The sequence below is a fragment of the Puma concolor genome, chromosome B3, assembly GCF_028749965.1.
Source record: "Puma concolor isolate L17-30 chromosome B3, mPumCon1.1.hap2, whole genome shotgun sequence".
NCBI classification, from domain to species: domain Eukaryota; kingdom Metazoa; phylum Chordata; class Mammalia; order Carnivora; family Felidae; genus Puma; species Puma concolor.
The window spans coordinates 26,788,064-26,812,035 of record NC_141672.1 but is presented as its reverse complement, the minus strand read 5'-3'; the positions used below and the strand labels follow the sequence as shown (position 1 = coordinate 26,812,035).

The 23,972-nt window shown below is 47.5% G+C and overlaps 1 protein-coding gene across 12 annotated transcripts in view; it reads left to right on the top strand.

Moving 5' to 3' along the window:
• Nucleotides 1-23,972, top strand: part of LRRC74A (leucine rich repeat containing 74A) — a 49,839-nt gene that overhangs the window by 12,441 nt on the left and 13,426 nt on the right. For 6 of the 12 annotated variants that reach the window (XM_086709185.1, XM_086709184.1, XM_086709188.1 and 3 more), the window contains exons 2-9: nt 4,420-4,548; nt 7,248-7,420; nt 10,196-10,303; nt 11,295-11,391; nt 15,868-15,917; nt 16,286-16,367; nt 20,924-21,009; nt 21,448-21,642. In XM_086709185.1, the coding sequence (XP_086565311.1) occupies nt 4,420-4,548; nt 7,248-7,420; nt 10,196-10,303; nt 11,295-11,391; nt 15,868-15,917; nt 16,286-16,367; nt 20,924-21,009; nt 21,448-21,642 (920 nt within the window). Of the gene's footprint in view, nt 1-2,302; nt 3,881-4,419; nt 4,549-4,573; nt 6,313-7,247; nt 7,421-10,195; nt 10,304-11,294; nt 11,392-15,867; nt 15,918-16,285; nt 16,368-20,923; nt 21,010-21,447; nt 21,643-23,972 lie in introns of those variants that run through there. The other 6 variants (XM_025919897.2, XM_086709186.1, XM_086709191.1 and 3 more) reach the window with 6 other exon arrangements.

The following is a 23,972-nucleotide window of genomic DNA, read 5'->3' as shown; positions in this document are numbered from 1 at the left end:
AGACAAAGACTAAAGAAATGTCATATTTTGGGAGAGACGTGTGGGATCCTGGATTGGATCCTGGAACAAAGAATGGACATTAGTGAAAAAACTGATAAAATATAAAAATGGTCTGTAATGTAGTCAATAGCATTGTAGCACTGTTAATTCCTCAGTTTTGGTAATGTTTGTGCAAGATGTTAACACAAGGGAAAGCTGGATGAAGAGTATACGGGAACTCTACTATTTTTGTAACTCTGCTATAATCCAAAATATTTCAAAATTAAAACTTGAATTAAAACAGGATATAATAATAATAAACTTTCAAAATAACACACGAAAAGAAGTTGAAGGTATTACATTTCATGATTTCTAAAAAGATACAAAATTTAAAAAAAAATTTTTTTTTTCAACGTTTTATTTTATTTTTGGGACAGAGAGAGACAGAGCATGAACGGGGGAGGGGCAGAGAGAGAGGGAGACACAGAATAGGAAACAGGCTCCAGGCTCTGAGCCATCAGCCCAGAGCCTGACGCGGGGCTCGAACTCACGGACCGCGAGATCGTGACCTGGCTGAAGTCGGACGCTTAACCGACTGCGCCACCCAGGCGCCCCAGATACAAAATTTTTAAATTGTGGTTCCTGAACATTTTTATTTCTCCAGAATGAACTCTTCCCCATATAAGTAAATAATTGCTGCCCATCATTATAAAGAGAAGCCCTGATTAAATCATGCTCTTGTTCAAAAATCTTCAGTGGCTTTCTATTGACTTTTCACTGCATTTGAATCTGTTTATGAAATAGCTCGTGTTCCTTTTGCGCCTCTTTTTCCCACTACTCTTTGCACCCTATACTCCTCCAAACCCACCTTGGGCTCTGTTTCCTTCCTTTATTCTGCCTTCCTAGAAATGCCTTTTGCCAGGACTCTACTTGTCCAGAGCCCACAAATGCTCCGCAGCATGAAGAAACCTCACTTTCCCTTGCACTCCCAGCAAATCTCCCTCATGATCCTTATCAATTTCCAGTACTGCCTGGTGCCTCTGCCTGGTGGCTAGAGTGCTTTCCTCCAAATTTTCTAATTTGCCCTTGGGGCCTGAGACCACATGGTGCTGTTTAGGCAGAGCACCTAGAGTTTAGACCAGGATCTACATACTCTCCAGTCCCCATTTTTCTCCTTTAAGGACATTTTCTATCCGCTTCACCAGCACGGTGTAGACCAGATGCCCAAAGAGTCTCCAGGACTCATGCTTACCAAATCATCGTGGGAGTTGACCAGTCCCCCTGGTCTATTTGGTGTTTATTTCAAGGAACTACATGAGATGGGACCCCTAGACTGGTGTGGCCATGCTGATTTGGGGTGACTCCAATTCTTTATGTGAACAGGAGCTCTGCCAAAAATATTTGCCCACAACCCTCATACCCTAGGAGTAGCTGTGTCAATTTCTATCTTGTATCATACATGCCTTGAAGGGTCCAAGCCATAATCATGTCTGCATTCCCTCCCCACAGTGGTGCCTAGCATAGTGCCTTTTACATAATAGATGCTCTATAAATATTTTTCAGAACAAATGCCTGAAGGAATGAGTAATGTGTCAGATGTACATGTTTCTTTTGGCCCAAGCCTCCAACTATGTTCTCCCTACACAAATTCCCAGATGTTCCTCATTCTTCTGAGTGGCAAAGAGGGATTTCCGTGTCCCCAAGCCCTCCAGTCACTGACCTGACCGTTGATGTGCTGGAAACTTATCAAGAAGGAACAAACACGCCTCCAGATTCTCTTGATAGTAAACTGCAAGTGAACTTCAACTCCAAGACATGTGAAAACAGCCAAGCACAGGAATGATGGTTGAGTGGTTTCGAGTTAGGCAGCCCAGTAGTTTGGATTGAACAGTACTTCGGCTGCAACAAATTGTAGTGATAGAGCATATGTTTGTCGTGCTTTGCTTTTGATCTTCTGCTCCAACGTTGAGGATACTCTCCCAAGGGGGAAAGAAAAAAGGAATGAGAACAGGTTAGAAGAAAACTGACTTCACCCATCACTGAAATATTTCATACCTGAAGCACAACCACCTTGAGAGAAGAACATGGTGGTGCGTCTTCACAGTCACCTGATTAAGGGGCTTGGATTTGTTCCTGACTCAGAGGGAAACGCCACCACCAAGAAGCCCCCCCACAACACCTGCCCACTCACAGCCGAGCCCGGGCTCGGCCCCAGTGGACATATGAGGAAAGAGGACTGGGAGGGTGGGAGGCTGGCCCCCACATGTCCACCCATGTGGATCACAATGGCTGCATGAGGTCATGGAATGTTGAAGAGGTGACATTAAAGTGGCTCTTAAGTCACAAAGTCGCAGGAGGGTGGGCATCCTTTTGACAGGGCTCCCGGGAATAGAGCCATACCACTCTCCTTGATGATCTCAGCAATTAGCTGCTTCTCCCAGACAGAGTTGGGGTCAAATCCACGCATGTCCTCTTCCCACCAAAGCCCACTCTCTCCAGGCTTGCTGGGGAGGAAGAATAACTACAGCCCCCCTGGGATTTGTCTGTGTGAGGGCAGGGTGCACGAAGTTTGAGGCAGAAGTGAATGGATGGGTGTGCTTCTTAGGGAAGCGGCAGAAAGGTGACAAGAAGTGGACAGTGGCCCCCGAGAGGGCCCTGGCGCCATGGACAATGATGAACCTCTTGAGCCTGAGACAAAAGGTGAACAGGCATCCCATCTCTCACCACTCGGGCCCTTCTGGGCTATCTCAGTGTAACACCCAGTGATCACAGGGACCCTGAAGCCCCCTTCCCTCCTCACCCGGGATCCTCTAGAATCGGGATGATGTGTTACGTCAACTTGGCCTCAGGGCCTCCCAAACAGGGAATGAGACAGTTGGAGACAATGCTATGCTGGAATTGGCTCGTACTAGCTCTGGCCAACTTTAATTTCTGCTTTGTGAGCTGTCTGACGTCATGTTGGTAGTTTGAAATCAGCCATGCTGGGAATATTTACCCCACCTGAGTTGGCTAACTTTACAAATCAAGGATTTTTTTTTTTTTTTTTCCGGAGAGCCAGTTAAACACGTAATAGCATTCTACTGGTTGGATGGAATTCTAAAATTGTGTGACTAATGAGAATATTGAGACTCAGAAAGTCATAACTTTTTGATGGCTGCATTTGATGGCTAAGCTGCTGTATATCTTCTAACTGCTGGGCCACTATTACTTCCACCCCTTATCACACAGACCTTGTCTTACAGTCTCGGAAATAATTCCTGGAGCTTGGTGTACAGAGAAGGACTAAGAAAACATCTGCATGAACTTATTAGGAAGCCCGCCATCTGAGAACTTGGGTGGTTAAAACTGGGGACCCCTGCCACAAATGCTCAGTCCACCCAAAGAATAGATTGGCTACGTTTTGATGGGTTACCTGCTGGTAAAGCATGGCTCCCCCAAACACTGCATCCTGTGGATGTGGGAGGAGTAGCTCTAGACTCCTATGTGTGGCTTTCAGGAACTCATCCTAGTCCCAGATCAGTGGTCCAGCCGCAGAAAACTCAGGTCCAGCAAAGTATCGGGACTGCTAGAAGGGAAGCTTAGGACACGTGTATTTAATCATAGCAATTAGTTTCAACCCCAGCAAGATTTTGCAAGCTCTTCCTTCTTTTTTGTTTTAATGTTTATTTATTTTTGAGAGAGAGTGCAAGCCAGGGAGGGGCAGAGAGAGGGCAACAGAGGATCCCAAGCAGGCTCTGCGCTGACAGTAGTGAACCAGATGCGGGACTCAAACTCATGAACCGTGAGATCATGACTTGAGCCGAAGTCAGACGCTTAACCGACTGAGCCACCGGGGCACCCCTGAGCTCTTCCTTCTTCATGATCCTAAAATAAATGTTGGATTGGAAGGAAGAGAAGCTAGGTCAAATTCTTAGGAATCAAGTTATCCTTCTTTCTCCTTGGGACTGCTTGTGTTCCCTTGCATTTTATGGATGTCCCAAGTCACCCGCTCTGCCCTGCCCCTCGCCTTCTGCAACATCGTTTGTGCCTGCCAATGAGGCAGCCTAGGCATCGACACACATCCTCTCCCTGAAAGAGTAAAGCAGGCCCTGAACCCCACCCAAGCCAACAAGAAGGAAAATAGTGGCAAAGAGCCAATCTCTGAGATGGGCCCAAAGCAGGGAGTGAGCAGGGAGTCTGCAGAGGACATGAGGGGGTGTTTAGCACAAGACTCTACAGACGATCAGGCGCTGGCCCTGCATCCAAGAGGGAGGGCTTGTAGAATGGAGTCCCTGACGGGACTGAATGCACACTGCAGGTCCTTGGCTGGTGGGGGGAGGTCCTCCAGGACCTAGCTGGCAAAGGAAGGGGGTGGGGGTGGGGGGAGAAGCCACAGGTAGACTTCACCTGAGAGGCCCTCAGGTTTTATTTCCAGAATCAAGGAGATGAGTTTTCTTCTAGATGAACCTGAAACCAAGCCAGCAGCACGGAACAGTGACGAGACCTTCTACTGTGAGGCTGAGGCCTCTGTGGCTGTAGAAAAAGAGAAGCCAGGCGGGGAGAGCTCAGAAACAGACCTGGAGATCGAAGGTGACCGTGGGCGCTTAGTGGACAGGGTGGGGGTGCGCCTCCTTCCTCAGAAGCTGGAGACCTCAGCTCTCCCGGGTCGGCCGTGGCTCTGCCCAGTGGGCCACCCCACAGAAGGAACGTGACAGCAACCTCTGGGGCAGTCCTATGCCACGTCCTCTTCGAGGCTGGCCTGGTGGCAGCAGCTGCCCCGTGCTCGTGGCCTACCTGCTGAGCACAGTGGTCGCCATCAGCTTGTTGAAAGCGGAACCAGTACTTACACAGGGATTTCCGGTTTTCTAAATGTTTCCACGTGTGGCATCTTATGTCCTCTTTGCAATAATCCCAGGAGGTTGTCATCATTACCCACCTTTTAAAGAGGAGGAGACTGAGGCTTAAGGAGATTGTGTGAGTTGCCCAAGGCCACAGAGAGCTGCCAATGTTTGCTGATCCCCTGTTCACGCTGCTCTGCTGATCTGCCTTCGTGCTCGGTGTTGTGGGGGCCGCTGGACCGTCTGTGGCCCCTCTTGCAACCCGGTGACTTTTCTCTTTACTCACATTAGAGTTCTTGGTTCCCCTACTTGAGAGTTTGCTCTGGACAAAGCCAAGTGTGCCCTGTGGGGGTGGGGAGGAAGAGGGCCAGCTGAGCTGCAGCAAAGGCTCTGTTATTGCAAACAATGCCTCCACCCTCTTCGCCCTCTCCATTTCCCCAGGGAGGGAAGTGCCAAGAACACCTGTGAAGCAAGGTGAGCACATGGCTCGCCCCACCAGAAAAGCCAGCCCGGAACTTCCAGGCTGAGGCTAGCCCACTGCCTTCGTCTCCTGTGTTCTGGTGGCTGGGTCAGTCCGTTCATAAACCTCCCTACCGTGGCCAGCGTACAACTTCCCCTCCCCATATGCCTCCTCCCTGCCCCCGCCCTCATCTCGTTGCTTTTTCTGACTTCTTTTCCACGTCCAGGCTGCCGCTAGTGTGCTGATGTTGGTTTCAACCCGGACCTTTACCTGGTTGGGGGGGGGGGGGGTGGCAGATAGAAACTGGATGTTTTGTCCCAGACTCCTGCTTCTGTCGCGTCTTCCCCCCACCCCCCCAGCTCCCCACAAGAGATAACACAGTTGCCAGCTGCCTCTAAAATATAACCATAGCGACTACAGCTAGAAAGGGTCAGCAGAGTGAAACAGAGCAGAATTAGTGTCGAGGACAAAGGTGGGGGTTACCTACCGCCTGCCTTGGCAAAGAAGAATCTCTACCGGCAGCTAGGCTGTGCTGGGGCAGAAACTCAGGGCCCAGCTGCTCCAGCAGCTGGTGCCCCCTGGTGCCGAGGAGCTGGGAATGGGGCCGGAGGGCTTCTCTGAGCTGGCCTGAGACGTGAGCCCCCCCGCGGAACAGCAAGCTGGCAGTGAGGCTACAGAAGAGGGAGAGAAGGCAGAAGTTGGGCACCTGCCACGTGCAGTTTTGCTTATGCGACAGCGGTCCTCACTCGGAGGCGATTTTGCACCCCAGGTGACATTTGGCAACCCCCGGGGGGGGGGGGGGGGGAGGGGATGCTACTGGCATCTCACTGGCAGAGGCCAGGAATCCTGCTAAATATCTTTCACCGCTCAAGACAGCCCCTTGCGACAGAGAATGACCCAACTCAAAATGTCAGCAGCGCCGAGCTTGAGAGAGCCTACCCTACAACCATCCCAAAGAGAAGGCCAGTTAGAAGCTGTGCCTGCAGAGTGAGCCTCCTCGTAAAGTTGTCTGTTCACCAACAAAGCTCACGTTGTCTGCCTTGTAAAATGTCCGAGGTGGGTTGGCTAAAGGCCCTGGCATCCAAAGAGATCACAGATGCACGCTTAGACCCCAGCTAGCCACGGGAGGCCCAGCTGTTGAAGGGACCCACTTAATGAGGACACAGCTGTGAGGGCATATGGAATCCTGGGAGGGCCATTGACCACGAGCCAGGCCCATCTAAAGTCCAAGGAACAAAGGCCCCAAGAGCTTGGAACGGAGAGATAAAGTCCCCAATTGTGGTAGCTGGTGTTAGCACCGATGAGCTGTGTGTGATTTGCGGCTAGATTTGTCACTGGCAAAGTAGACACAATAGTCCTTTTTGTCAGGAAAAATGACATACAAGTCTTTGAAAGAGGAGTATCAATTCAAATACAAGTTTGTTTGTTTCCACGTGATTTGGGGAGGTCTCTCCATCTTGCAGTGATTTGCCACCTTGAGAAACCCACTCAGTCCCACTTGGGGTTTTGAAAGTTGGAACCTCTCTAAATCTTTAGTAAGGCTTTATTTGTGGCTCTCAGTTCAGTAGTGGTAGTGAAACTGAAACAAATAGAGGTTCCTTCAGCCGTCACAAATCAGCTTTTGGTTTGGCCTTTCAGAGCCATCCCAAGGTGGACAAGAGAGCTGGCCTTTATGCATCCTTGATAATCAGTCCTGGATGTGGGCAACACGGGAAGGTGTGGGCACGCCACTCCCTCTCCTGGGAAGGCTTGGGGCCTAAAACCAGGGGCCTTATCTCTTACTCAGAGGGAGATTTGGGGCTTTCTGGAGTTTGGGTCTCCCTCTCCCGCCTCTGGCCGTCTTCCGATTAGAGCTGCCCTCCACCACACACACCCACAGGGACATCCTCAGGCAGAGGGGACACCGGGCAGAAGCGCACTCGGCCCAGGGTTAGAGGAGAAATGAGGCAAAGGTGGAAGAAAAACCCCACTTTCTCCATTTTTTTGTGTAGATACGGAGAAACTTTTCACCACCGGACAAAGGGAGCTGTACCTGGAGGCCTGCAAACTGGTGGGTGTAGTGCCCGTCTCCTACTTTATCCGGAACATGGAGGAGTCCTACGTGAACCTCAACCACCATGGGCTGGGACCCAGTGGTACCAAGGCTATTGCCATAGCCCTGGTGGTGAGCATGCTAATGGGGGCCCTTGATGATGGGTAGAGGTGGGGGTTGACAGAGTAGTGGGCTCAAGACTCAGAGAGACCCCCCATGGGATCCTAAATTGCAAGCTTTATGCCCGCCCTGCCCTAGGCTCTGCTTGACTGCCAGTCGATTTACGTAATAGGCATGGATGCCCCCACTGGCTCCTGGGAAGGGGGCTGCTAGGGACCTTAGCTTTGGAAGTCTATGCTCTTTCTGATTCAGGAAGTAAAGGCAGCAGCCAGAGGTAAGTGGCTCGGCTTGTCACTAATGCTGGTGCATGATACAAAATGCCAGCCTGGATCTCAATTCCAAAGCTCACCTTTGCTATAAAGGTGTTCACTACTGAGCTGTTCTATTCAAAGTTTGCCTTTTGCAATGTTGCAATTCTTTTTTTTTTTTTTTTAAATAGTGCAGCCACTTTCTTTTTTTGTTTGTTTGTTTAATGTTTATTTATTTTTGAGACAGAGAGAGACAGAGCATGAACGGGGGAGGGTCAGAGAGAGAGGGAGACACAGAATCGGAAGCAGGCTCCAGGCTCTGAGCCATCAGCCCAGAGCCCGACGCGGGGCTCGAACTCACGGACCGCGAGATCATGACCTGAGCTGAAGTCGGACGCCTAACCGACTGAGCCACCCAGGCGCCCCATTTTGCAATGTTGCAATTCTTAAAAGATCACACTGTAGAATAATTCATGTTTTCCCATAGAAATAATGTCCTCTCTCTCTCTCTCTCTCTCTCTCTCTCTCTCAGCCTGGCATGAGCAACCAAGGACTTGACCTTGAATTCATCATAGCCTTATATAATTATAATTGATTATATACAAACCAGCTTCCATCCCAGAAAAACAGATCATGTAACAACTGTATGTCAGCACAACACTGTTTGTTCATTTAGGACGGTAAAGAGAAAGTTTGATTTAAAAAAAAAAAAAGCACTCATTCATTTTGGGAAATATCATAGCATTTGCATTTGGCACATGCCCATTAAGAGTCCACATGAAATGTGAGATTGTGCTGCTTTCTGGAGGAGGGAGGAAAGAGGGGAAGAGCACAGAAAGAACAAAGGCATCTTGAAATTTATTGAGTGTTGAAAGACTGATTAATGAGGTGTTAGGAATGCACCATTACAGCATGAGTTTCATGAAAAAAAAAACGGATAATGCAATTCTCTCGGGACTTGGGCTGCTTGCCTCTTAGTGACAACAATTTCTGTTTGGGGGGAGTTTCTTTTTCCCTGATTCTCTGTGTCACTAATTTGACAATTAATCACTGTGACATGCTGGGGGACTGAACTGCTATTTATCTTTTTGTACTGTTTAACTTTGCACGTGTTGTGTTTCCCTGGCTTGGCTTAAAAGCACGCTGATGGTAGTGCTCATATCGCATGCTTCCCGTCCATCTCTCACCTGCCTGCCTCGACGCCCTCGTGCTTGACGGGGTGCAGGGATGTCCTCTGCTCATCCTTGTTTCTCCAGAAACTGGCACAAAGAGTAACCAGCGGCCACTGGCCTGTGTGACGTGAATGTGGACAGGCCTGGTGCGGGCTCTGCCCGCTGCCCCACACACTGCGCTAGTCCCCAGGGTGACTATGCAGCTGGTCGTCCGGCCCCCCGATGCTGGGCACTAACTGACACCTGGCCCCCTGAGCCTTGACCCTTGCCTCTGCACACAATGGAATTTTGCCCACCTCGGAGAGCTGAGGCCAGAAGGCACTTGGTGAAGGCCCTGGGTGGACTGTTAGGCACTGTGTTATCCGAGCTGTCACATTTGCCCTTTGCGGGGGGGCTAGGACTCCTTCCCGGTGGCTGCCTCTCCCGCTGCTTGGTGCACTTTGAGAATACCCAAATCCAAAGATGTGTCTATTCTTCATACCTTTCTGCACCGGAACTGAGGTGGGGAAGGGAAGAATAACAGTCCTGACTAGAGCTGACCCCGGGCCCTCATGCTGCACGTCGCTTCCTCTCACCTTGCTGCCTGTGGGAGTGCTGACTAGCTTGGATATGGATACTTAAGACTGAAATCCAGGTCCTTCCAAACAGCCTTGGGACAACGTCCTGACTGAAAGTACCAGATAAGCCAGAGCCTAAACTAGAAGAAAGACCTGTGAAAGAAACAGGCACAGTAAATGCCTTATGTTTAAATACCTTTATTAAAGGCATCTACTTCTCCTTAATGTCAGAGTAGGTCACAGCTTCTCTCCTCCCTGAGAAAGAGCTACAGTCTGTTTAGCTCATCCCTGTGCCCCACGCTTTTTAGGGATTTCATTGGTTTTTTTACTTAAAAAAATTTTTTAAATCTTTATTATCTTTGAGAGAGAGACAGAGTACCAGCGGGGGAGGGGCAGAGAGAGAGGGAGACACAGAATCCGAAGCAGCCTCCAGGCTCCACACTGTCAGCCCAGAGCCCAATGTGGGGCTCAAACTCATGAACCCTGAGATCATGACCTGAGCTGAAGTTGGAGGCTTGACTGACTGAGCCACCCGGGCGCCCCAGGATTTCATCGTTTTAATGTCCCCTTTCGAAATTCCCCTGCAGAACCCCCTTTGGTGGAGGTGCCCAGAATAAGCATATTGTGCTAGCAAAACTCGGCGGGATGGATCATCCCTGTGCTTTATCCAGAATTGCTAGCCTGCCTCTCCGTACCCTCTGAAAAGGCTGGGACGGTCAAGAGAGAGGACGGGTTCTGGGAAAGGGCAGGGAACTGACTAGGTCGCCAACTACCTCTGTCTTTCTCCCCCTCCTCTTGTGGCGGCTGAAGTCCAACACGAGTGTTGTCACCCTGGAGCTGGCAGACAACTGTATCATGGAGGAGGGCACCTTGAGCCTGGTGCAGATGCTGCAAGAGAACTACTACCTGCAAGACTTGGTACTGTGCTCTGCTCTGCCGATCCCTACCACCTGGGCTCTCGGAACACACCCGACACGGGCCAGAGGCCCCTGCCCAAGCCCTGGCCAGCCTCCGGCTTTCTGCAGCCTGGAGGCCCTCTCCTCCAGATGTGACTCCTCAGAGGAGGGCCACACATCCGAGGCTGGCCGCGGGGAGGGTTGGGAGGGGAGCTGTGTTCCCTGTGGTCCCAGGAACCCTAAGAAACCAATTCTGTCTGCACCTTATAAGCCCTTATTTCTACAGAGTCACTCTAAAGTGAACCTAAAATAAAGACACGAAATACTCTCATCAAACACAATGTGCCTGGAGATAGATGATGGTGATAGTTGCAAACCAGGTGAATACACTTGAGACCACGGAGCTATACCCTTAAAAACGGCTAAGATGGTAAATGTTGTGTTATGTCTATTTTTACCACAAAAAAAAAAAAAAGGGAAAAAGAGAGGGAGAAACAATTATGATAATAATGGCTGGTTTATATGAACGTCCCTCCCACTCGCCTGAAAGGAATGTGTCAATTTGTATCCCTGCGTGTCCCCAGCAGATTCATTCATGCTTCACCAATCAATGAATGGAACTTATAACGATGAATTACTCGAAGCTAATTTTTCAATTGCTTTACGCCAAACTGTCTAAACAAAGCTCTCTTGGATTTCAAAAAAGAAATGTACAGTGTGCTTATCTAAAGTGCTAGAGCTGAACTGGAGAGGTGGGGAGCCACCAAAGCCAACTTCAGAAAAACTGAGACCAGTGGGAGGGGCCCCCCAGCCAGGCATTAGGAGGGCTGAGTTCCCATGGTCCTCTGCTCCTTTGCTCTTCCCAATCCATCCTGCCCCTCCTCTCCTGCCCCTCTCCCCACCCAGCCCTACTCCCTGGTGCAGGCCTCAAGTAGGGCTCACATTGGCACCATTCGTTAGTAAGGGCCCTTGGGTGGGATTTTTACACACAGGAATGTGTTCTTGCCTTTTAGAATGTTTCCAACAATGATCTTGGCTTGAAGGGGGCCAGCACCATCTCAGAATTTCTTCAGAGAAATACCTCTTCGCTCTTGAACCTCCAGCTTTCAGGTGAGCCCACGGAAGAGGTGGGAGAGGGACAAGGGGATGAAAAGAAGAGAAGGGGAAGGGCAGGGAGAATCCAGGGTCTAAGTGAGCCAGACCAGGCCCCTCCGAGTTCTGAGATCAGAAAACTGTGTCCACACCCGCTAAACCCTTCCAGTCATCCTTTCCCCCTCCCCATGGCCACACTGGCTTGCTGGCTTTCCCAAACAAGAAACTTCTGATTCACTCAGCAGCATGCCTGCCTCTGCTTGAAAGTCTCTACCCCAGATAACTGCATGGCTCACTCTGTTGCTTTAGCCGTGCTCCTGCTCAAATGTCATCTCCTGAGGGGGAGCTTCCCTCCCCTCCCCTCCATCACCATCGCTATCCTGTTTCTGTTACTTGTTTTTTCTTAACAGCATTTATTGCCCCCTGGCCCCTTATTGTACGCTCACTTTTTAATTAGTCTGTTATCTGTCTCTCTCACGGAAAAAAAAAAGTCACTTGAGAACCCAGGTTTGTGGTTTGAGTTTATACTGTCTTCAGGGTCCTGGAACCCCTAAGACATTAACCTAAGTCGTCCTATACTGGTAATACCCTGGGGCATGCAACAGACACAAACAGAAAACCTCATTGGAAGAATGACCCTTGACCCAGGCTGCAGGCTGCTTGGGATTCCCACGGATAAAGCTCCAATGAAGATGGGCTCAGAGTCCAAAATTGCAAAACAAGGACACAAAACACCATGAGAGCAGTCAGATTCTAACAAGCAGCAGCATCAGACCCTCAAGGACTACAGAAAATAGAATTATCAGAAATAAACTGTACATTTGGTGACCATATAATTTATCTTCCAACTGCATAGAAGCACTATTAATTAACTAAAACTGCAAGCAAACAGATATCTTGACCCCAACGGTAAACTATGTTTAATATGATTAAGAACATAAAAATAAAAACACACAAGAACAAAACGCTATTTTTTAAAAGACCTCCCCAAAATAGAATTTCTGGAAATGGAAAGTATATAATCCTTCAAACTAGAGACTCAATGGATACGTTTAACAGCAAATTAGAATCAGGTGAATAAAATTAATGACCTTGAAAATCTTTTGCAGCACAGAAAGCTAAAGATAGGGGGTGCCTGGGTGGCTCAGTCGGTTAAGTGACTTCGGCTCAGGTGATGATCTCTCAGCTCGAGTTCAAGCCCCGAGTCGGGCTCTGTGCTGACAGCTCAGAGCCTGGAGCCTGCTTCGTATTCTGTGTCTCCCTCTCTCTCTGCCCCTAACCCACTCGCATTCTGTCTCTTGTCTCTCTCAAAAATAAATAAACGTCAAAAAAAATTTTTTTTAAGATATAGAGGACATACAAGATTAAAAATATATATAAAAGGATGAGGGACTCTTGGCTGGCTCAGATGGTAGACCATGTGACTCTTGATCTTGGGGTGGTGACTTTGAGCCCCACATTGGATGCAGAGATTACTTAAAAACAAAATCTTTTAAAAAGTATATTAAAAGATTTTATTTTTAAGTAATCTCTGCATCTATCTATCTATATCTATATATAGATATATATAGATCTCTCTCTCTCTCTCTCTCTCTATATATATATATATATAGAGAGAGAGAGAGAGAGACCCAACAGAGCTCATTGGAGTTCCAGAAGAAGAGAATGGATGAGCAGTGATATCTAAGCAAACAATAGCTGAGATGTCCTGAATTGCTGAATTCTCAGATGCAGGAATCCTAGTGAGTCCTTCATAAGGTAAATAAAAAGAAGTCCACCCCTGAATATATCATAGAAAAAACATCTAAAATAAAAAGATCTTAAAAGTATCCAGAGAGAAAATGCAAAAATAGAGTTTGTGTAATTTTTAATATAAATATTATGACATATCAGGTTCTCTTCTCCAATTTCCTCTTTTTCACTCTAGATATATCTTCTATTTCTATGACATAGCAAATAGATTTATCTCATTCTCTGGAACAGCTGGATAGTATTCCATGGGATGGATATAGCATAGTTTATCTAACCTCTCTCCATTTGTGTGTGTATGGAAGGGGCACATTTCCAGTTTTTCAATCTTTCAAATAATTTTTAAAGAACTTTCTTGCACATGCAACTTTTGGACATATGTTCTAGTATTTCTAGATAGACACCCAAGAGCAAAATTACGGAATATAAAAAGATACACCTATTTTTCTGAAGTTGAAAAAGAATTTCCAAATCTCCCCTCAAGAAGACCGTGCCAGGGGCGCCTAGCTGCCTTAGTCAGTAGAGTGTGTGACTCTTGATCTCAGGGTTGTGAGTTTGAGCCCCACGTTGGGTGTAGAGATAACTTTTAAAAACGGCCTAGGGGTGCCTGGGTGGCTCAGTCAGTTACGCATCTGACTCTCGATTTCGGCTCAGGTCATGATCTCGTGTTTCGTGGGATGGAGCCCTGCATGAGGCTCTGTGCTGATAGCAAGGAGCCTGCTTGGGAGACTCTCTCCCTTTCTCTCTCTCTCTGTGCCCCTCCCCCGCTCACCCTTTTTCTCAAAATAAATAAACATTTGAAAAAAAAAAAAAGAAGATGGTACCAGGTTACAGTTCTACAATGAACTGTTCTCTGTTTCCCTGTACTACGTCCATTTTGGCTATCAGCAAGTTATCTGTGAATCAGAATGATTAAATGTGTGGATGTTGAGGTCAGCGCTTGGGTCCAAATCTCAAGCACTGGGTTTACCTCTGTTTCTTCAAGTCTTTTTTTATCTTCCTCAATAAAGTCCTATGCTTTTATTCCATTAGAAATCCTGCACATTTCGTATCAGGCCCAGGTGTTTTATCATTTTATTCCTGTGTGAACAGAATGTTTTTTCTATCATATATTCTAAGTGGTTATTACTGATATGTCTGGCAGCTATTAATTTCTGTACATTGGTCCTATGTCCAGTGACTTTATTGAATTATCTTATTAGTTCTAACATTCTGTCAGTTAATTTTCTTGGATTATTTAGGCAGGCGATCATGTCTGTAAATTATGGGAGTTTTGTCTCTTCTTTCCAATAGCCGCAGCTCCTAATGATTTTTCTAGTCGCATTGGCTAACACCTCTAGTATAACATTAAATAATACAGAAAGCTCTGTAAAAATACAAATTACCCAGCCCTATCCCAGACTGCTGAATCAGAATCTTAAAAGGGGGGCTTGGGAATCTGTATTTTATCAGACTTCCCAAATGACTCTGTTACTGCCAGCTCCGTACTATTTGTAACCACTGATGTAGACACAACAATTTGAATAGCTAATAACCTAATTTTACACATTGACTAGCTTATCGTCTCGTTTTATTGCACGGGTACAAACGCAACCAAGAAGCATTTGTGTCTAGGTGGACTCATTCATTCATTCAGGAAACATTTACTGAGCACCTATCATGTGCCAGGCACTATTTAGGTGCTAGAGATACAAAGATTATTAAGGGTTTAAAGAAGAAATTTGGGGATAAGTCTCTATATCATTTATTTCCCAGAAATCGCATATATTTTCCAGAAATCTTTTAAACTATTCAGCAGGGCTGGGGTGAGAGTAAGATGAGGAAGGCACACACCTCGATCACAGAACTCAAGGGGCTCAAAAAAGTCAGTAACTAAGTAAATGATATCCTGTTGCAATATTTGTCAAAGTCAAAAATAATGCGAAAAAATGCCCGTGGTGAACAAAATATCCACACTTTAAATATAAAATAGGATCCAACAGGGACAGGTTATTGGTGAGGTGAGTGAGGCCTAACCATTCAAGTACAGGGTCAGATCCTGCCTTTATTTAAAATTTAAAAATTTTGAGGGGCGCCTGGGTGGCTCAGTCAGTTAAGCATCTGACTCTTGATTTCACCTCAGGTCATGATCTCACGGTTAGTGGCTTTGAGCCCCCACGTTGGCGGTCTCTGTGCTGGTAGCTCAGAGCCTGCGTGAGATTCTTTCTCTCCCTTTCTCTATGCCCCTCCCCTGGTCACGCACACACTCTCTCTCAAGATAAATAAGTGAACATTAAAAAAATACAATTTTGTTCATCATAAATGTCTTGCATTAGTTTTGACTTTTACAAATATTAAGACGTTACTCCCTGTGGTTACGAAGCTTCGATTTTGCACACAGAGGGAGTGCCTCACTTGTGCCTCTCTGGTCATGGCCCTGCCGCTGGATTCGTATTTTTAATAATGTTACAGAATTTAGGCGCTAAGCTAGGGGTTGATGCTACCAGTGGGGGCACAGGGCATGCTGTACTGACTTCTGGAACTCCCCGAGCTATCATGGCAGAGAAAGGAAGGGATGTTAAAGGGGATGGCAAATAGTTGCCCTCTTTTCTCTTGTTTTCTTCCGTGTCCATATATTTGCTTTAAGCACTTCCCACCTTTCCTGTGGCTGATGGTTGCAAAGGGGAGAGACTGGCAGGGCTAGAACGCAGGAGGGTGAGGGAGCCCTAGTCTGGACAGCATTGCAAACACCCACCTTCACTACAGGAAATAACTTCAAGGACGAATCCGCAGAGCTGTTCTGCCAAGCCTTCTCGGTAAGTAACAAGGGGGCGGGGGCAACCCAGCCCTGTGGGGGATGGCCCTGGGAGATGTGGGGGATCTGGAGGGTGTATAGAGAAGTGAGGTCACTTGAATGTTTAGGGAGCTGGTGAGTGGCTGAACTCTGCCGATCCTGACCAAAGCGCAGCAGAGGGAGGGCTGTTTGGATGGGACTAGACCCTCCTAGCAGTCACAGACAGTTAAACAAAAAAATGCACAAGAAGTCATCTTCAGTCTAAAAACTCTAGTCCACCCGATTTTTGGTGTGTGGGAGCCCTCCATCACACCGCCCTGAGATAAGAGAGGTATTTGCGGTCACATAAAGGACAAAAATCACCTCTCTCTGCACCGTTTCTCTCTCCAGGCCAATTACCGAATTAAGACACTGGATCTCAGCCACAACGAGTTCTCTGATAAGGGAGGAGAACACTTGGGGCAGATGCTGGGTGAGTCCCCCACGGGGGCAAGGGGCCAGCCTAGGAGAGGGCACTCGGCAGACAGTCACCTGTCAGAGCTGCATCTCCTGGTTTTTATTGTTATTGAACGTTCTGGTTATAAAAAGTGATGTAAACCACACCCCAAATACATTTAAAGTGGAGCGAGCACCTAGATGCGGGAAGTAAAACTTTAAAATGATTAGAAAAACGGGTGCCTGGGTGGCTCAGTTGTGGCTCAGGTTATGATCTCACAGTTGATGAGTGTGAGCCCCGCGTCAGGCTCACTGCTGTCGGCATGTCAGTGCAGAGCTCACATCAGATCCTCTGTCCCCCTCTCGTTCTGCCCCTTTGCCACTCATGCTCTCTCTCAAATAACTAAACAAATAAAACATTTTTTAAAAACTATAAAATGACTAGAAAAACATAACTTGCTGACCTCACGGAAGCAAAGGATTATTAAATATGCACAGTGGGCATAAACCGTAACAAAAATGATTCATTTACTTGACAATAAGTTTAAAACTTATTTATGATAAAAGATTGGGCCATATTAAAAGCTAAGCGACAGAAAATAGATACTTGCAGTATTTGTATAATATAAAAAATTTGTCTTTAGAATATTGGTAAAAGATCCTACGGATCCATGACAATGATAAATACTCCCAATAAAACAATGGTCAAGGCCTATGGACAGTGAAAACAGAAAGCCAAATTCCTAAGCTCTTTAGTAATTAGAGGAATGCAAAACAAACAAAAAGATTCCCCTTGTCATCTACCAAAGCTGCAGAAATTTCAAGTAGAGAACATCCAGTGAAGTAAACACAAGGGAGAAATAAGAACTCTCTGAAGCTGCTAGGTAAAGGCACTTTGGAGATTAGTTTGACAGTATTTAGTGAAATTAAAAATGTATTCTTTGATATAGCAATTCACCTGTGCATGTCTCAGAGAAGCTCTCACACGTATGCAGAGAGAGATGTCCGAGGAGGTTCACTGCAGATTTGTTATAAAATTTTAAAAAAGAAAGAAAGAAAAAAAGAAAGAGAAAGAAAGAAAGAAAGAAAGAAAGAAAGAAAGAAAGAAAGAAGAAAGAAAAGAAAGAACCTAAGCGTTCATTCCTGGGGAAATTAGTGGGGGGGGGGGGTCATTATGAGCAAAGGAGATGCTACTTTAGGTGGAGGAGTGAGAAAAAGCCCTACAGGGAAGGTGGCTTTTTGCTGAAACCTGAATATCAAAGAAGAGTCAGCCACACTAAGTTCCCGAAGCACAGCATTCCAGGCGGAAAGAACAGGCTGGGGGGGGGGGGGGTGCGGAACCCTGTGGCTGCAGCAGAGCAGGGGAAGGGAATGGAAGGAGGAGATCACCAAGGTGGCCTGCAGCCGCTAAGGTCGGGCTTTGTGGGCCATGAGGTGCATGAAATTTGGATTTTATTCTCCATGTGCTGAGAAGCCATTGAAGGACGTTAATGCAGGGGAGTGACATGGCTTGATTTGCAGTTCCTCTGAGGAACTGTTTTGTGAAGTTTTACGCAGTTTTATGAAGAACACAACTGAAGACAACCAGACTCTTAAATACAGAGAACAAACTGGTGGCTGCCAGGAGCAGCAGGGGGGCGGTGGGGGAGGGCGAGGAAGGGAGGGCATGGGTGAAATAGGCAAAGCAGATTAAGAGGTACAGACTTCCAGTTCATGGAGATGAAAAGTGTAACATAGAGAATATTGTCAACAGTACTGTAATAGCATTGTTTGGTGACAGATGGTGATATACTTACCGTGGTAAATGCTAAGTAATGTATAGAATTGTTGAATCAATATATTGTACACCTGAAACTAACATAACATCGTATGTTAATGACACTTAAAAGAAAATGGAAGAAGGGAAGCCAGTTAGGAGGCTAATGCCGTAGTCCAGGCAAGACAGGACAATAGCTGGAGCTGAGGGAGGAGGTAGTGATAGGAGTGAATGGATCCAGACGTACTTTGGAAGTAAAGCCAAACCCACTTGCTGATGTGCAGAACGAAGGAAAGGGAGAAAGATAGATGCCCGGTTATTTTGTTTCAGGAACTGGTTGGAGGGAAAACTCAGGGAGTAACAGGTATGGAGGGACATGAGTCAGGAGCCAAAATTCCCATTTTGGCCATGTGATGTTTGTGTTGCCTGTTTGACATCTACATGGAGACACCTGATTTGTTATATGGGTTTAGAGCTTGGTGAGCAGGTCAGGACTGGAGATACACATCTGGGAGTTATAGGCATTCCAATGCATTTAAAACCACAGGGCGAGATGAGATCCTGGCAAGGAGTGTGGATAGAGTTGAGAAGGCAGCCGTCCCATCGTTGCCTGGGTCACTCTGACACTTTTAGGTGTACCAGAGGCGGGGAGGAGGAACCTGAGCAGGAGTGGTCAGTCAAGGAGGGGGAAGGTGAAGTACCCAGGAGCCAAGTAAGGGATTCTTTCAAGAAGGGGGAAATCTTCGGCTGGGTCAAGTGTTGCTTAATGGTTAAATAAGATGAGGTCAGAAAAGCGACCACAGGACTCGTCAACATGGAGATAATTGGTGACCTTGACAAGTGCCATGAATGTGGAGACCCGCCCCCAGGGGGTGGAGTTGAAAATGGGACGCAAAAAAGTGAAAGGCAACGTGGGCACCTGCAGAAGCCCCACTGAGACGAGGCTGCGCCAGAAAGATGGGTGATTTGAGGGCAGGAAGTTTCCCAAGGATGGAAGATGCTGATAGGAAGGGAAGGAAGATACGCGTCTGGGGAAGGAAGAGGAGATGGTGGCAGGAGCAGAATCCTTGAAAAGGCTGGCAGCCACGGAGACTGGAACCGACAGGCAGGGTGCGGCGCTAATAGAGCGAGGAGAAGGAGCGAGCATGCGGGGGTGGGGGGTCTGTCCTGTCGGGAGGGGGGAGCTCTCCCATCTCTCTGCTGCCGCCCCCTCAGTGATGTGTGAACAGCACCTTCCTGGAGAGAGGGTTCAGGCCGGCAGGTTTGAGGGAAGGAGCAAGTCTGCAAGCATTATGGGGCAATTTGAGTCCATCTGAAAACTGATTCTTAAATATTCTAAAACTAAATTTTAGGGGTGCCCGGCTGGCTCAGTTGGAACCTGCAGTTCTTGATCTCGGGGTTGTAAATTCAATCCCCATGTTGTGTCTAGAGATTACTTAAAAATAAAATCTTAAAAAAAAAAAACCTAAATTTTAAAACAACTTTTTTTCTAATGTTTATTTGTTTTGAAGGAGAGAGAGCGCGCGCACGTTTGAGCATGCCCCGGGCAAGCTGGGGAGGAGCAGACAGGGTCTGAAGCAGGCTCCCCGCTGGCAGCACAGAGCCTGATGGGCTCCAGTTCACAAACGGCAAGATCATGACCTGAGCTGAAGTCGGTTCCTGAGTTCAAGCCCCGCATTGGGCTCTGTGCTGACAGTCCAGAGCCTGGAGCTTGCTTCGGATTCTGTGTCTCCCTCTCTCTCTTCCCCTCCCCAGTTTGCACACACACTCTCTCTCTCTCTCTCTCAAAAACAAAAAAACATTAAAAAGGGAGAGAGAGAATGAGGGAGAGGATGAAGGCGGGAGAAAGTTTGTTCTTAAAATAAGATATGGTGTTCACTTTATGCAAAGTAGCTCCTGGTTGTTGACACAAGAGACCCACAACCAGCACACAGGGCACTGACCATGGAGAAGAAAATAGAGTAAGACATCATCCTGGGCCTGAGGGTTGAAGGCCGTGCCTCCCACCCAGTAAAACGTCAGGAGTGCTTCAGCGTCTTTCCAACAGTGTCCTCAGCATATCCTCCCTCCCCAATGAAAATAACGATGATGATGTGTTTCCACATGATGTTTTCCCCAACCCTCCGCAGCACATAAGGAAAAATATTTTAAGTTAAAAAGTTCTATGCAAGTTAAAACGTCTGTGCAAGTCAGCTTCTAGACAAGCCTGATGCTGCAGCACTTACAAGTGATAGTGTCCCGAAAGCTTTCTGGAGCCACCTCTGCTCCTGAAGTTCTCCAGGAAAAACACATCACGTGGGGTCATATGCCCTGCCCACCACAGCCTCCCTCCAACCCCTGTTCTCCATGCTCTCTCTTCCTAGTTTAATGGTTGCACAACATTCTACCAAATGGATGTTTATTCTGTACTTTACCCTTCCCCTGTGAGTCATGAATGTTACTTTTATAAGTGATGCCATGATAAACACCTGATAAATCACTCTTCTCATATCCTGCACTGTCTCCTTAGGAAGAGCCTCAGGGTGATATTGCTGTGTGAGGGGGCACACACAGTCTGATAGCAAAATATCTGTGACCACCTCACATTTGCCAAATTGTGGCAATTTGCTTGCCCCCTGCGATATGGGAGTATGATTATTTGACTACATTACTGCCAACGCTGGGAATCATCTTACAATTTGGGGTTTAAATGAATAATGGAACAATTATTGCCCCAGCGTTTTACTTTGAGTGAGTATTGAGTAGTCCTTATTCCCCAATGTCATGGCTATCTGTCAACTCTGAGAGTGGGTTCTCTGGGATTTGGGGCATGCTGAGATGATCCCTCCCTCCTCTAGCCCTCAATATAGGACTCCAGTCACTGGATCTGAGCTGGAATCAGTTCCACACACGGGGAGCTGTGGCCTTGTGCAATGGTCTCCGGGTAAGTCTCTCTCTGGCAGTGGTGTGTTGAAACCAGTGAGGATGGTCAGGGTTTCGCATCCCACCATCTTGAACGTCTTCCTCATGACCCCCCTGATGAGTACACACTGAACTCTCATCAAGTCCTTTCACGTTGGTAGCATCCCTCCCCAATTCCTGGATGTGCCTTCTTCTTTAGGATAAATCCTACTTCAGCAGGTTCACCTTGCTGGGGTCTTGGTGTCATCTTTGGGGATGCTTCAAGAGGGCAGTTTAATTAAGGGGTAAAGAATGACCAGACTCTGACTCCCCCCACTGGGAGGGATCTGACTGAGCTCTCCCTCCTGGGGACCACTGAGCACCCAGTCTGGATGGCAGCAGGGGAGAGAAACCAGGGCCTCTTGGCTGGGTGAGTCACATGCAACCTTGATGCTGGTGCTGTTCTTTTTCCTCCCCGGAGGCTAATGTAACCCTGCAGAAACTGGATCTCTCTATGAACGGCTTTGGGAACGAGGGGGCTACGGCCCTGGGAGAGGTCCTCAGGCTCAACAACTCCCTGGTCCACATAGACGTCAGCAGCAATGACATCAGCAACGAAGGAGTCATCAAAATCAGCAAAGGACTGGAGTTCAATGAGAGCCTCAAAGTTCTGAAGGTAAAGTCTTTACTTAAGCTGGGGATGGGCCACTTTGTGTGTGTGTCCGTGTGCATGTGTGCACGCCCATGCTTCTGTGTGCGTCCGTGTTTCCATGGCACCCACGTGTCCACGCTTGTGTGCCTGCATCCGTGTATATATCTGTGCGTGCACACCCATGCATCTGTGTGTGTGCATCCACGTGTTTATGTGTGTTCATCTGTGTGTGTGCATCCATGTGTGTGTCTGTGCATCCTTGTGCCCATGTGTGTGTATCAGTGCGTGTCCCTGTGTCCTTGTGCGTCCACGCATCCGTGTGTGTGTATGTGTGTATCTGTGGGGGGAGGGTGGGGAGAGCAGGGTGATGGAGTTGCATATTGCTGGAGAGAATCATTGGGAAAATTCACCTTATGTTTCACATGTGCGTAGGTTCTTGACTGTCTCTCTCCTGTAAACCTAATGTCACCCTCTGCTGTCACCAGGTGCATGATGTCAACTCCTAACCGGTCTTCCTTCCTCCCATCTGGGTCTCCTCCAGACTCCGCTTCACCCTGAAGCTAGAGTGTGTGTTTTGAGCATAAGTCTGACTTCCACCCCCCCCATCTAGCCCACTCCAGCTTAGACTCCCCACTCCATGGCCTCCTGTGGTGCAAATCCAGTTCTCTCACCCCGGTGTGCTTCTCCAGCCTCAGTTTACCCCATGCTCTCCCTTGTTGTCCAGCCACTGCCTCGGGGGTTTCTTTCAAGATTCTTCCTTATACTCTCATTTCAGTGACTAGTTGACTGGTCACCTCCACTGGTGTGAGAGCTTCCTGAGAGTGAACACTCTGTTTGGTCCTGCCCATTACTATTCCCCCAGGCCTAGCTTAGTTGCTGGGCCTATAGGAGATGCCTGATGAATGTCAGCTAAGTGAATGAGTGGATCCACCTTTCATTTTAAGTTGATTGGCTTATAGACGCTAATGTATAACATGGCAGCTCCTGGGTTGTTGGAAAACAGAAGAAAGATGAGGACTTCCACTACCGGTTCCCCTTTCTGGGGCTCCTGCCGTGAGCCAGGGGCAGACAGGTGGTTTGCTGCTGGCTCACAGCCCGACCCTCCGACGTGCGCTCCACTAGCTCCCCTGTCAGATGAGAAAGCTGAGGCTCTGTGACTTGCTCGGGTGATGTAGCTCGAGAGGCAAGGAAGTCAGCCTTGCCAGGCTTCCCCGCTGCAGTTCAAATTCCTCAAGATGTGGGGGCGATTCGGGAGGACCACAGGTGTGGGGGTGCTGGTGGAGAAGGACGGGAGTTAGAAATCAGCGATAGGGCGCCTGGGTAGCTCAGTCGGTTAAGCATCTGACTTCGGCTCATGGTGGTTTACAAGTTTGAGCCCCGCGTCAGGCTCTGTGCTGACAGCTCGGAGCCTGGAGCCTGCTTCAGATTCTCTCTCTCTCTCTCTCTCTCTCTCTCTGCCTTTCCCCCACTTATGCTCACTCGCTCTCTCAAAAATAAATAAAAACATTTAAAAATTACAAAAAAAAAAGAAAGAAAGAAATCAGCAACAATGAGCTGCCATCCGAGAGGACAAGCACCTTAGAGCTGCGAAAAGGAAGTCAGATTGCCAGCACTGGAGGGAGCATGGTGACTGTCTAGTGACAGTGAGAGCTGGGAACGAGGCCTGACCAGAGCAGGAGGAGGAGTAACTCAGAGAAGAGAGACTGATGCAGCCTTCCAGTGGCTCAGCCTCCGTGGAACCGTGAAGCCAAGGAAAGTGCAGAGAACCTGCATCTTCCAAGATTGAAAGGTTGCCTCAACAAAATGGCAATAGGGATTTTCCCTAATTGGTGGCGGTACTGGTGACTTTAACATTTTTTTCTACCTCTTTTTGGATTTTTTCTATAATGACCATGCATCATTGTTTAAATGCTTAAACACGTTGTCCTGTGTTTAAATATACTTAAAATTTGTAAATGTTTTAAAATGAAAGAAAAAAATTTTACTGATTTATTTTTATTTTTTAAATAGGCTCCATGCCCAATGTGGGGCTCGAACTCATAACCCCAAGATCAAGAGTCACACACTCTACTGACTGAGCCAGGCTCGCACCCCAAGAAAAAAGTTTTAAACACATCAAGTGCCACCCTCCTTTCCCTACTCTTGGAAAAATAATGATGTTCCCAGGGAAGGGAGTCAAACAAAGGATTCTAGAAGCTAAGTTTTGGCTGCCTCATCAAGAAGCCACCCGGTGGAAAGCCTTCAACAGTATTAACTAACATTCGTTCGCTGCTTACTATGTACCAAGCACTCTCTTGAATACTTTGCTTGAATTGATTTATTGGATCCTCAGAGTAGCCCTAAGTGATAGGTGC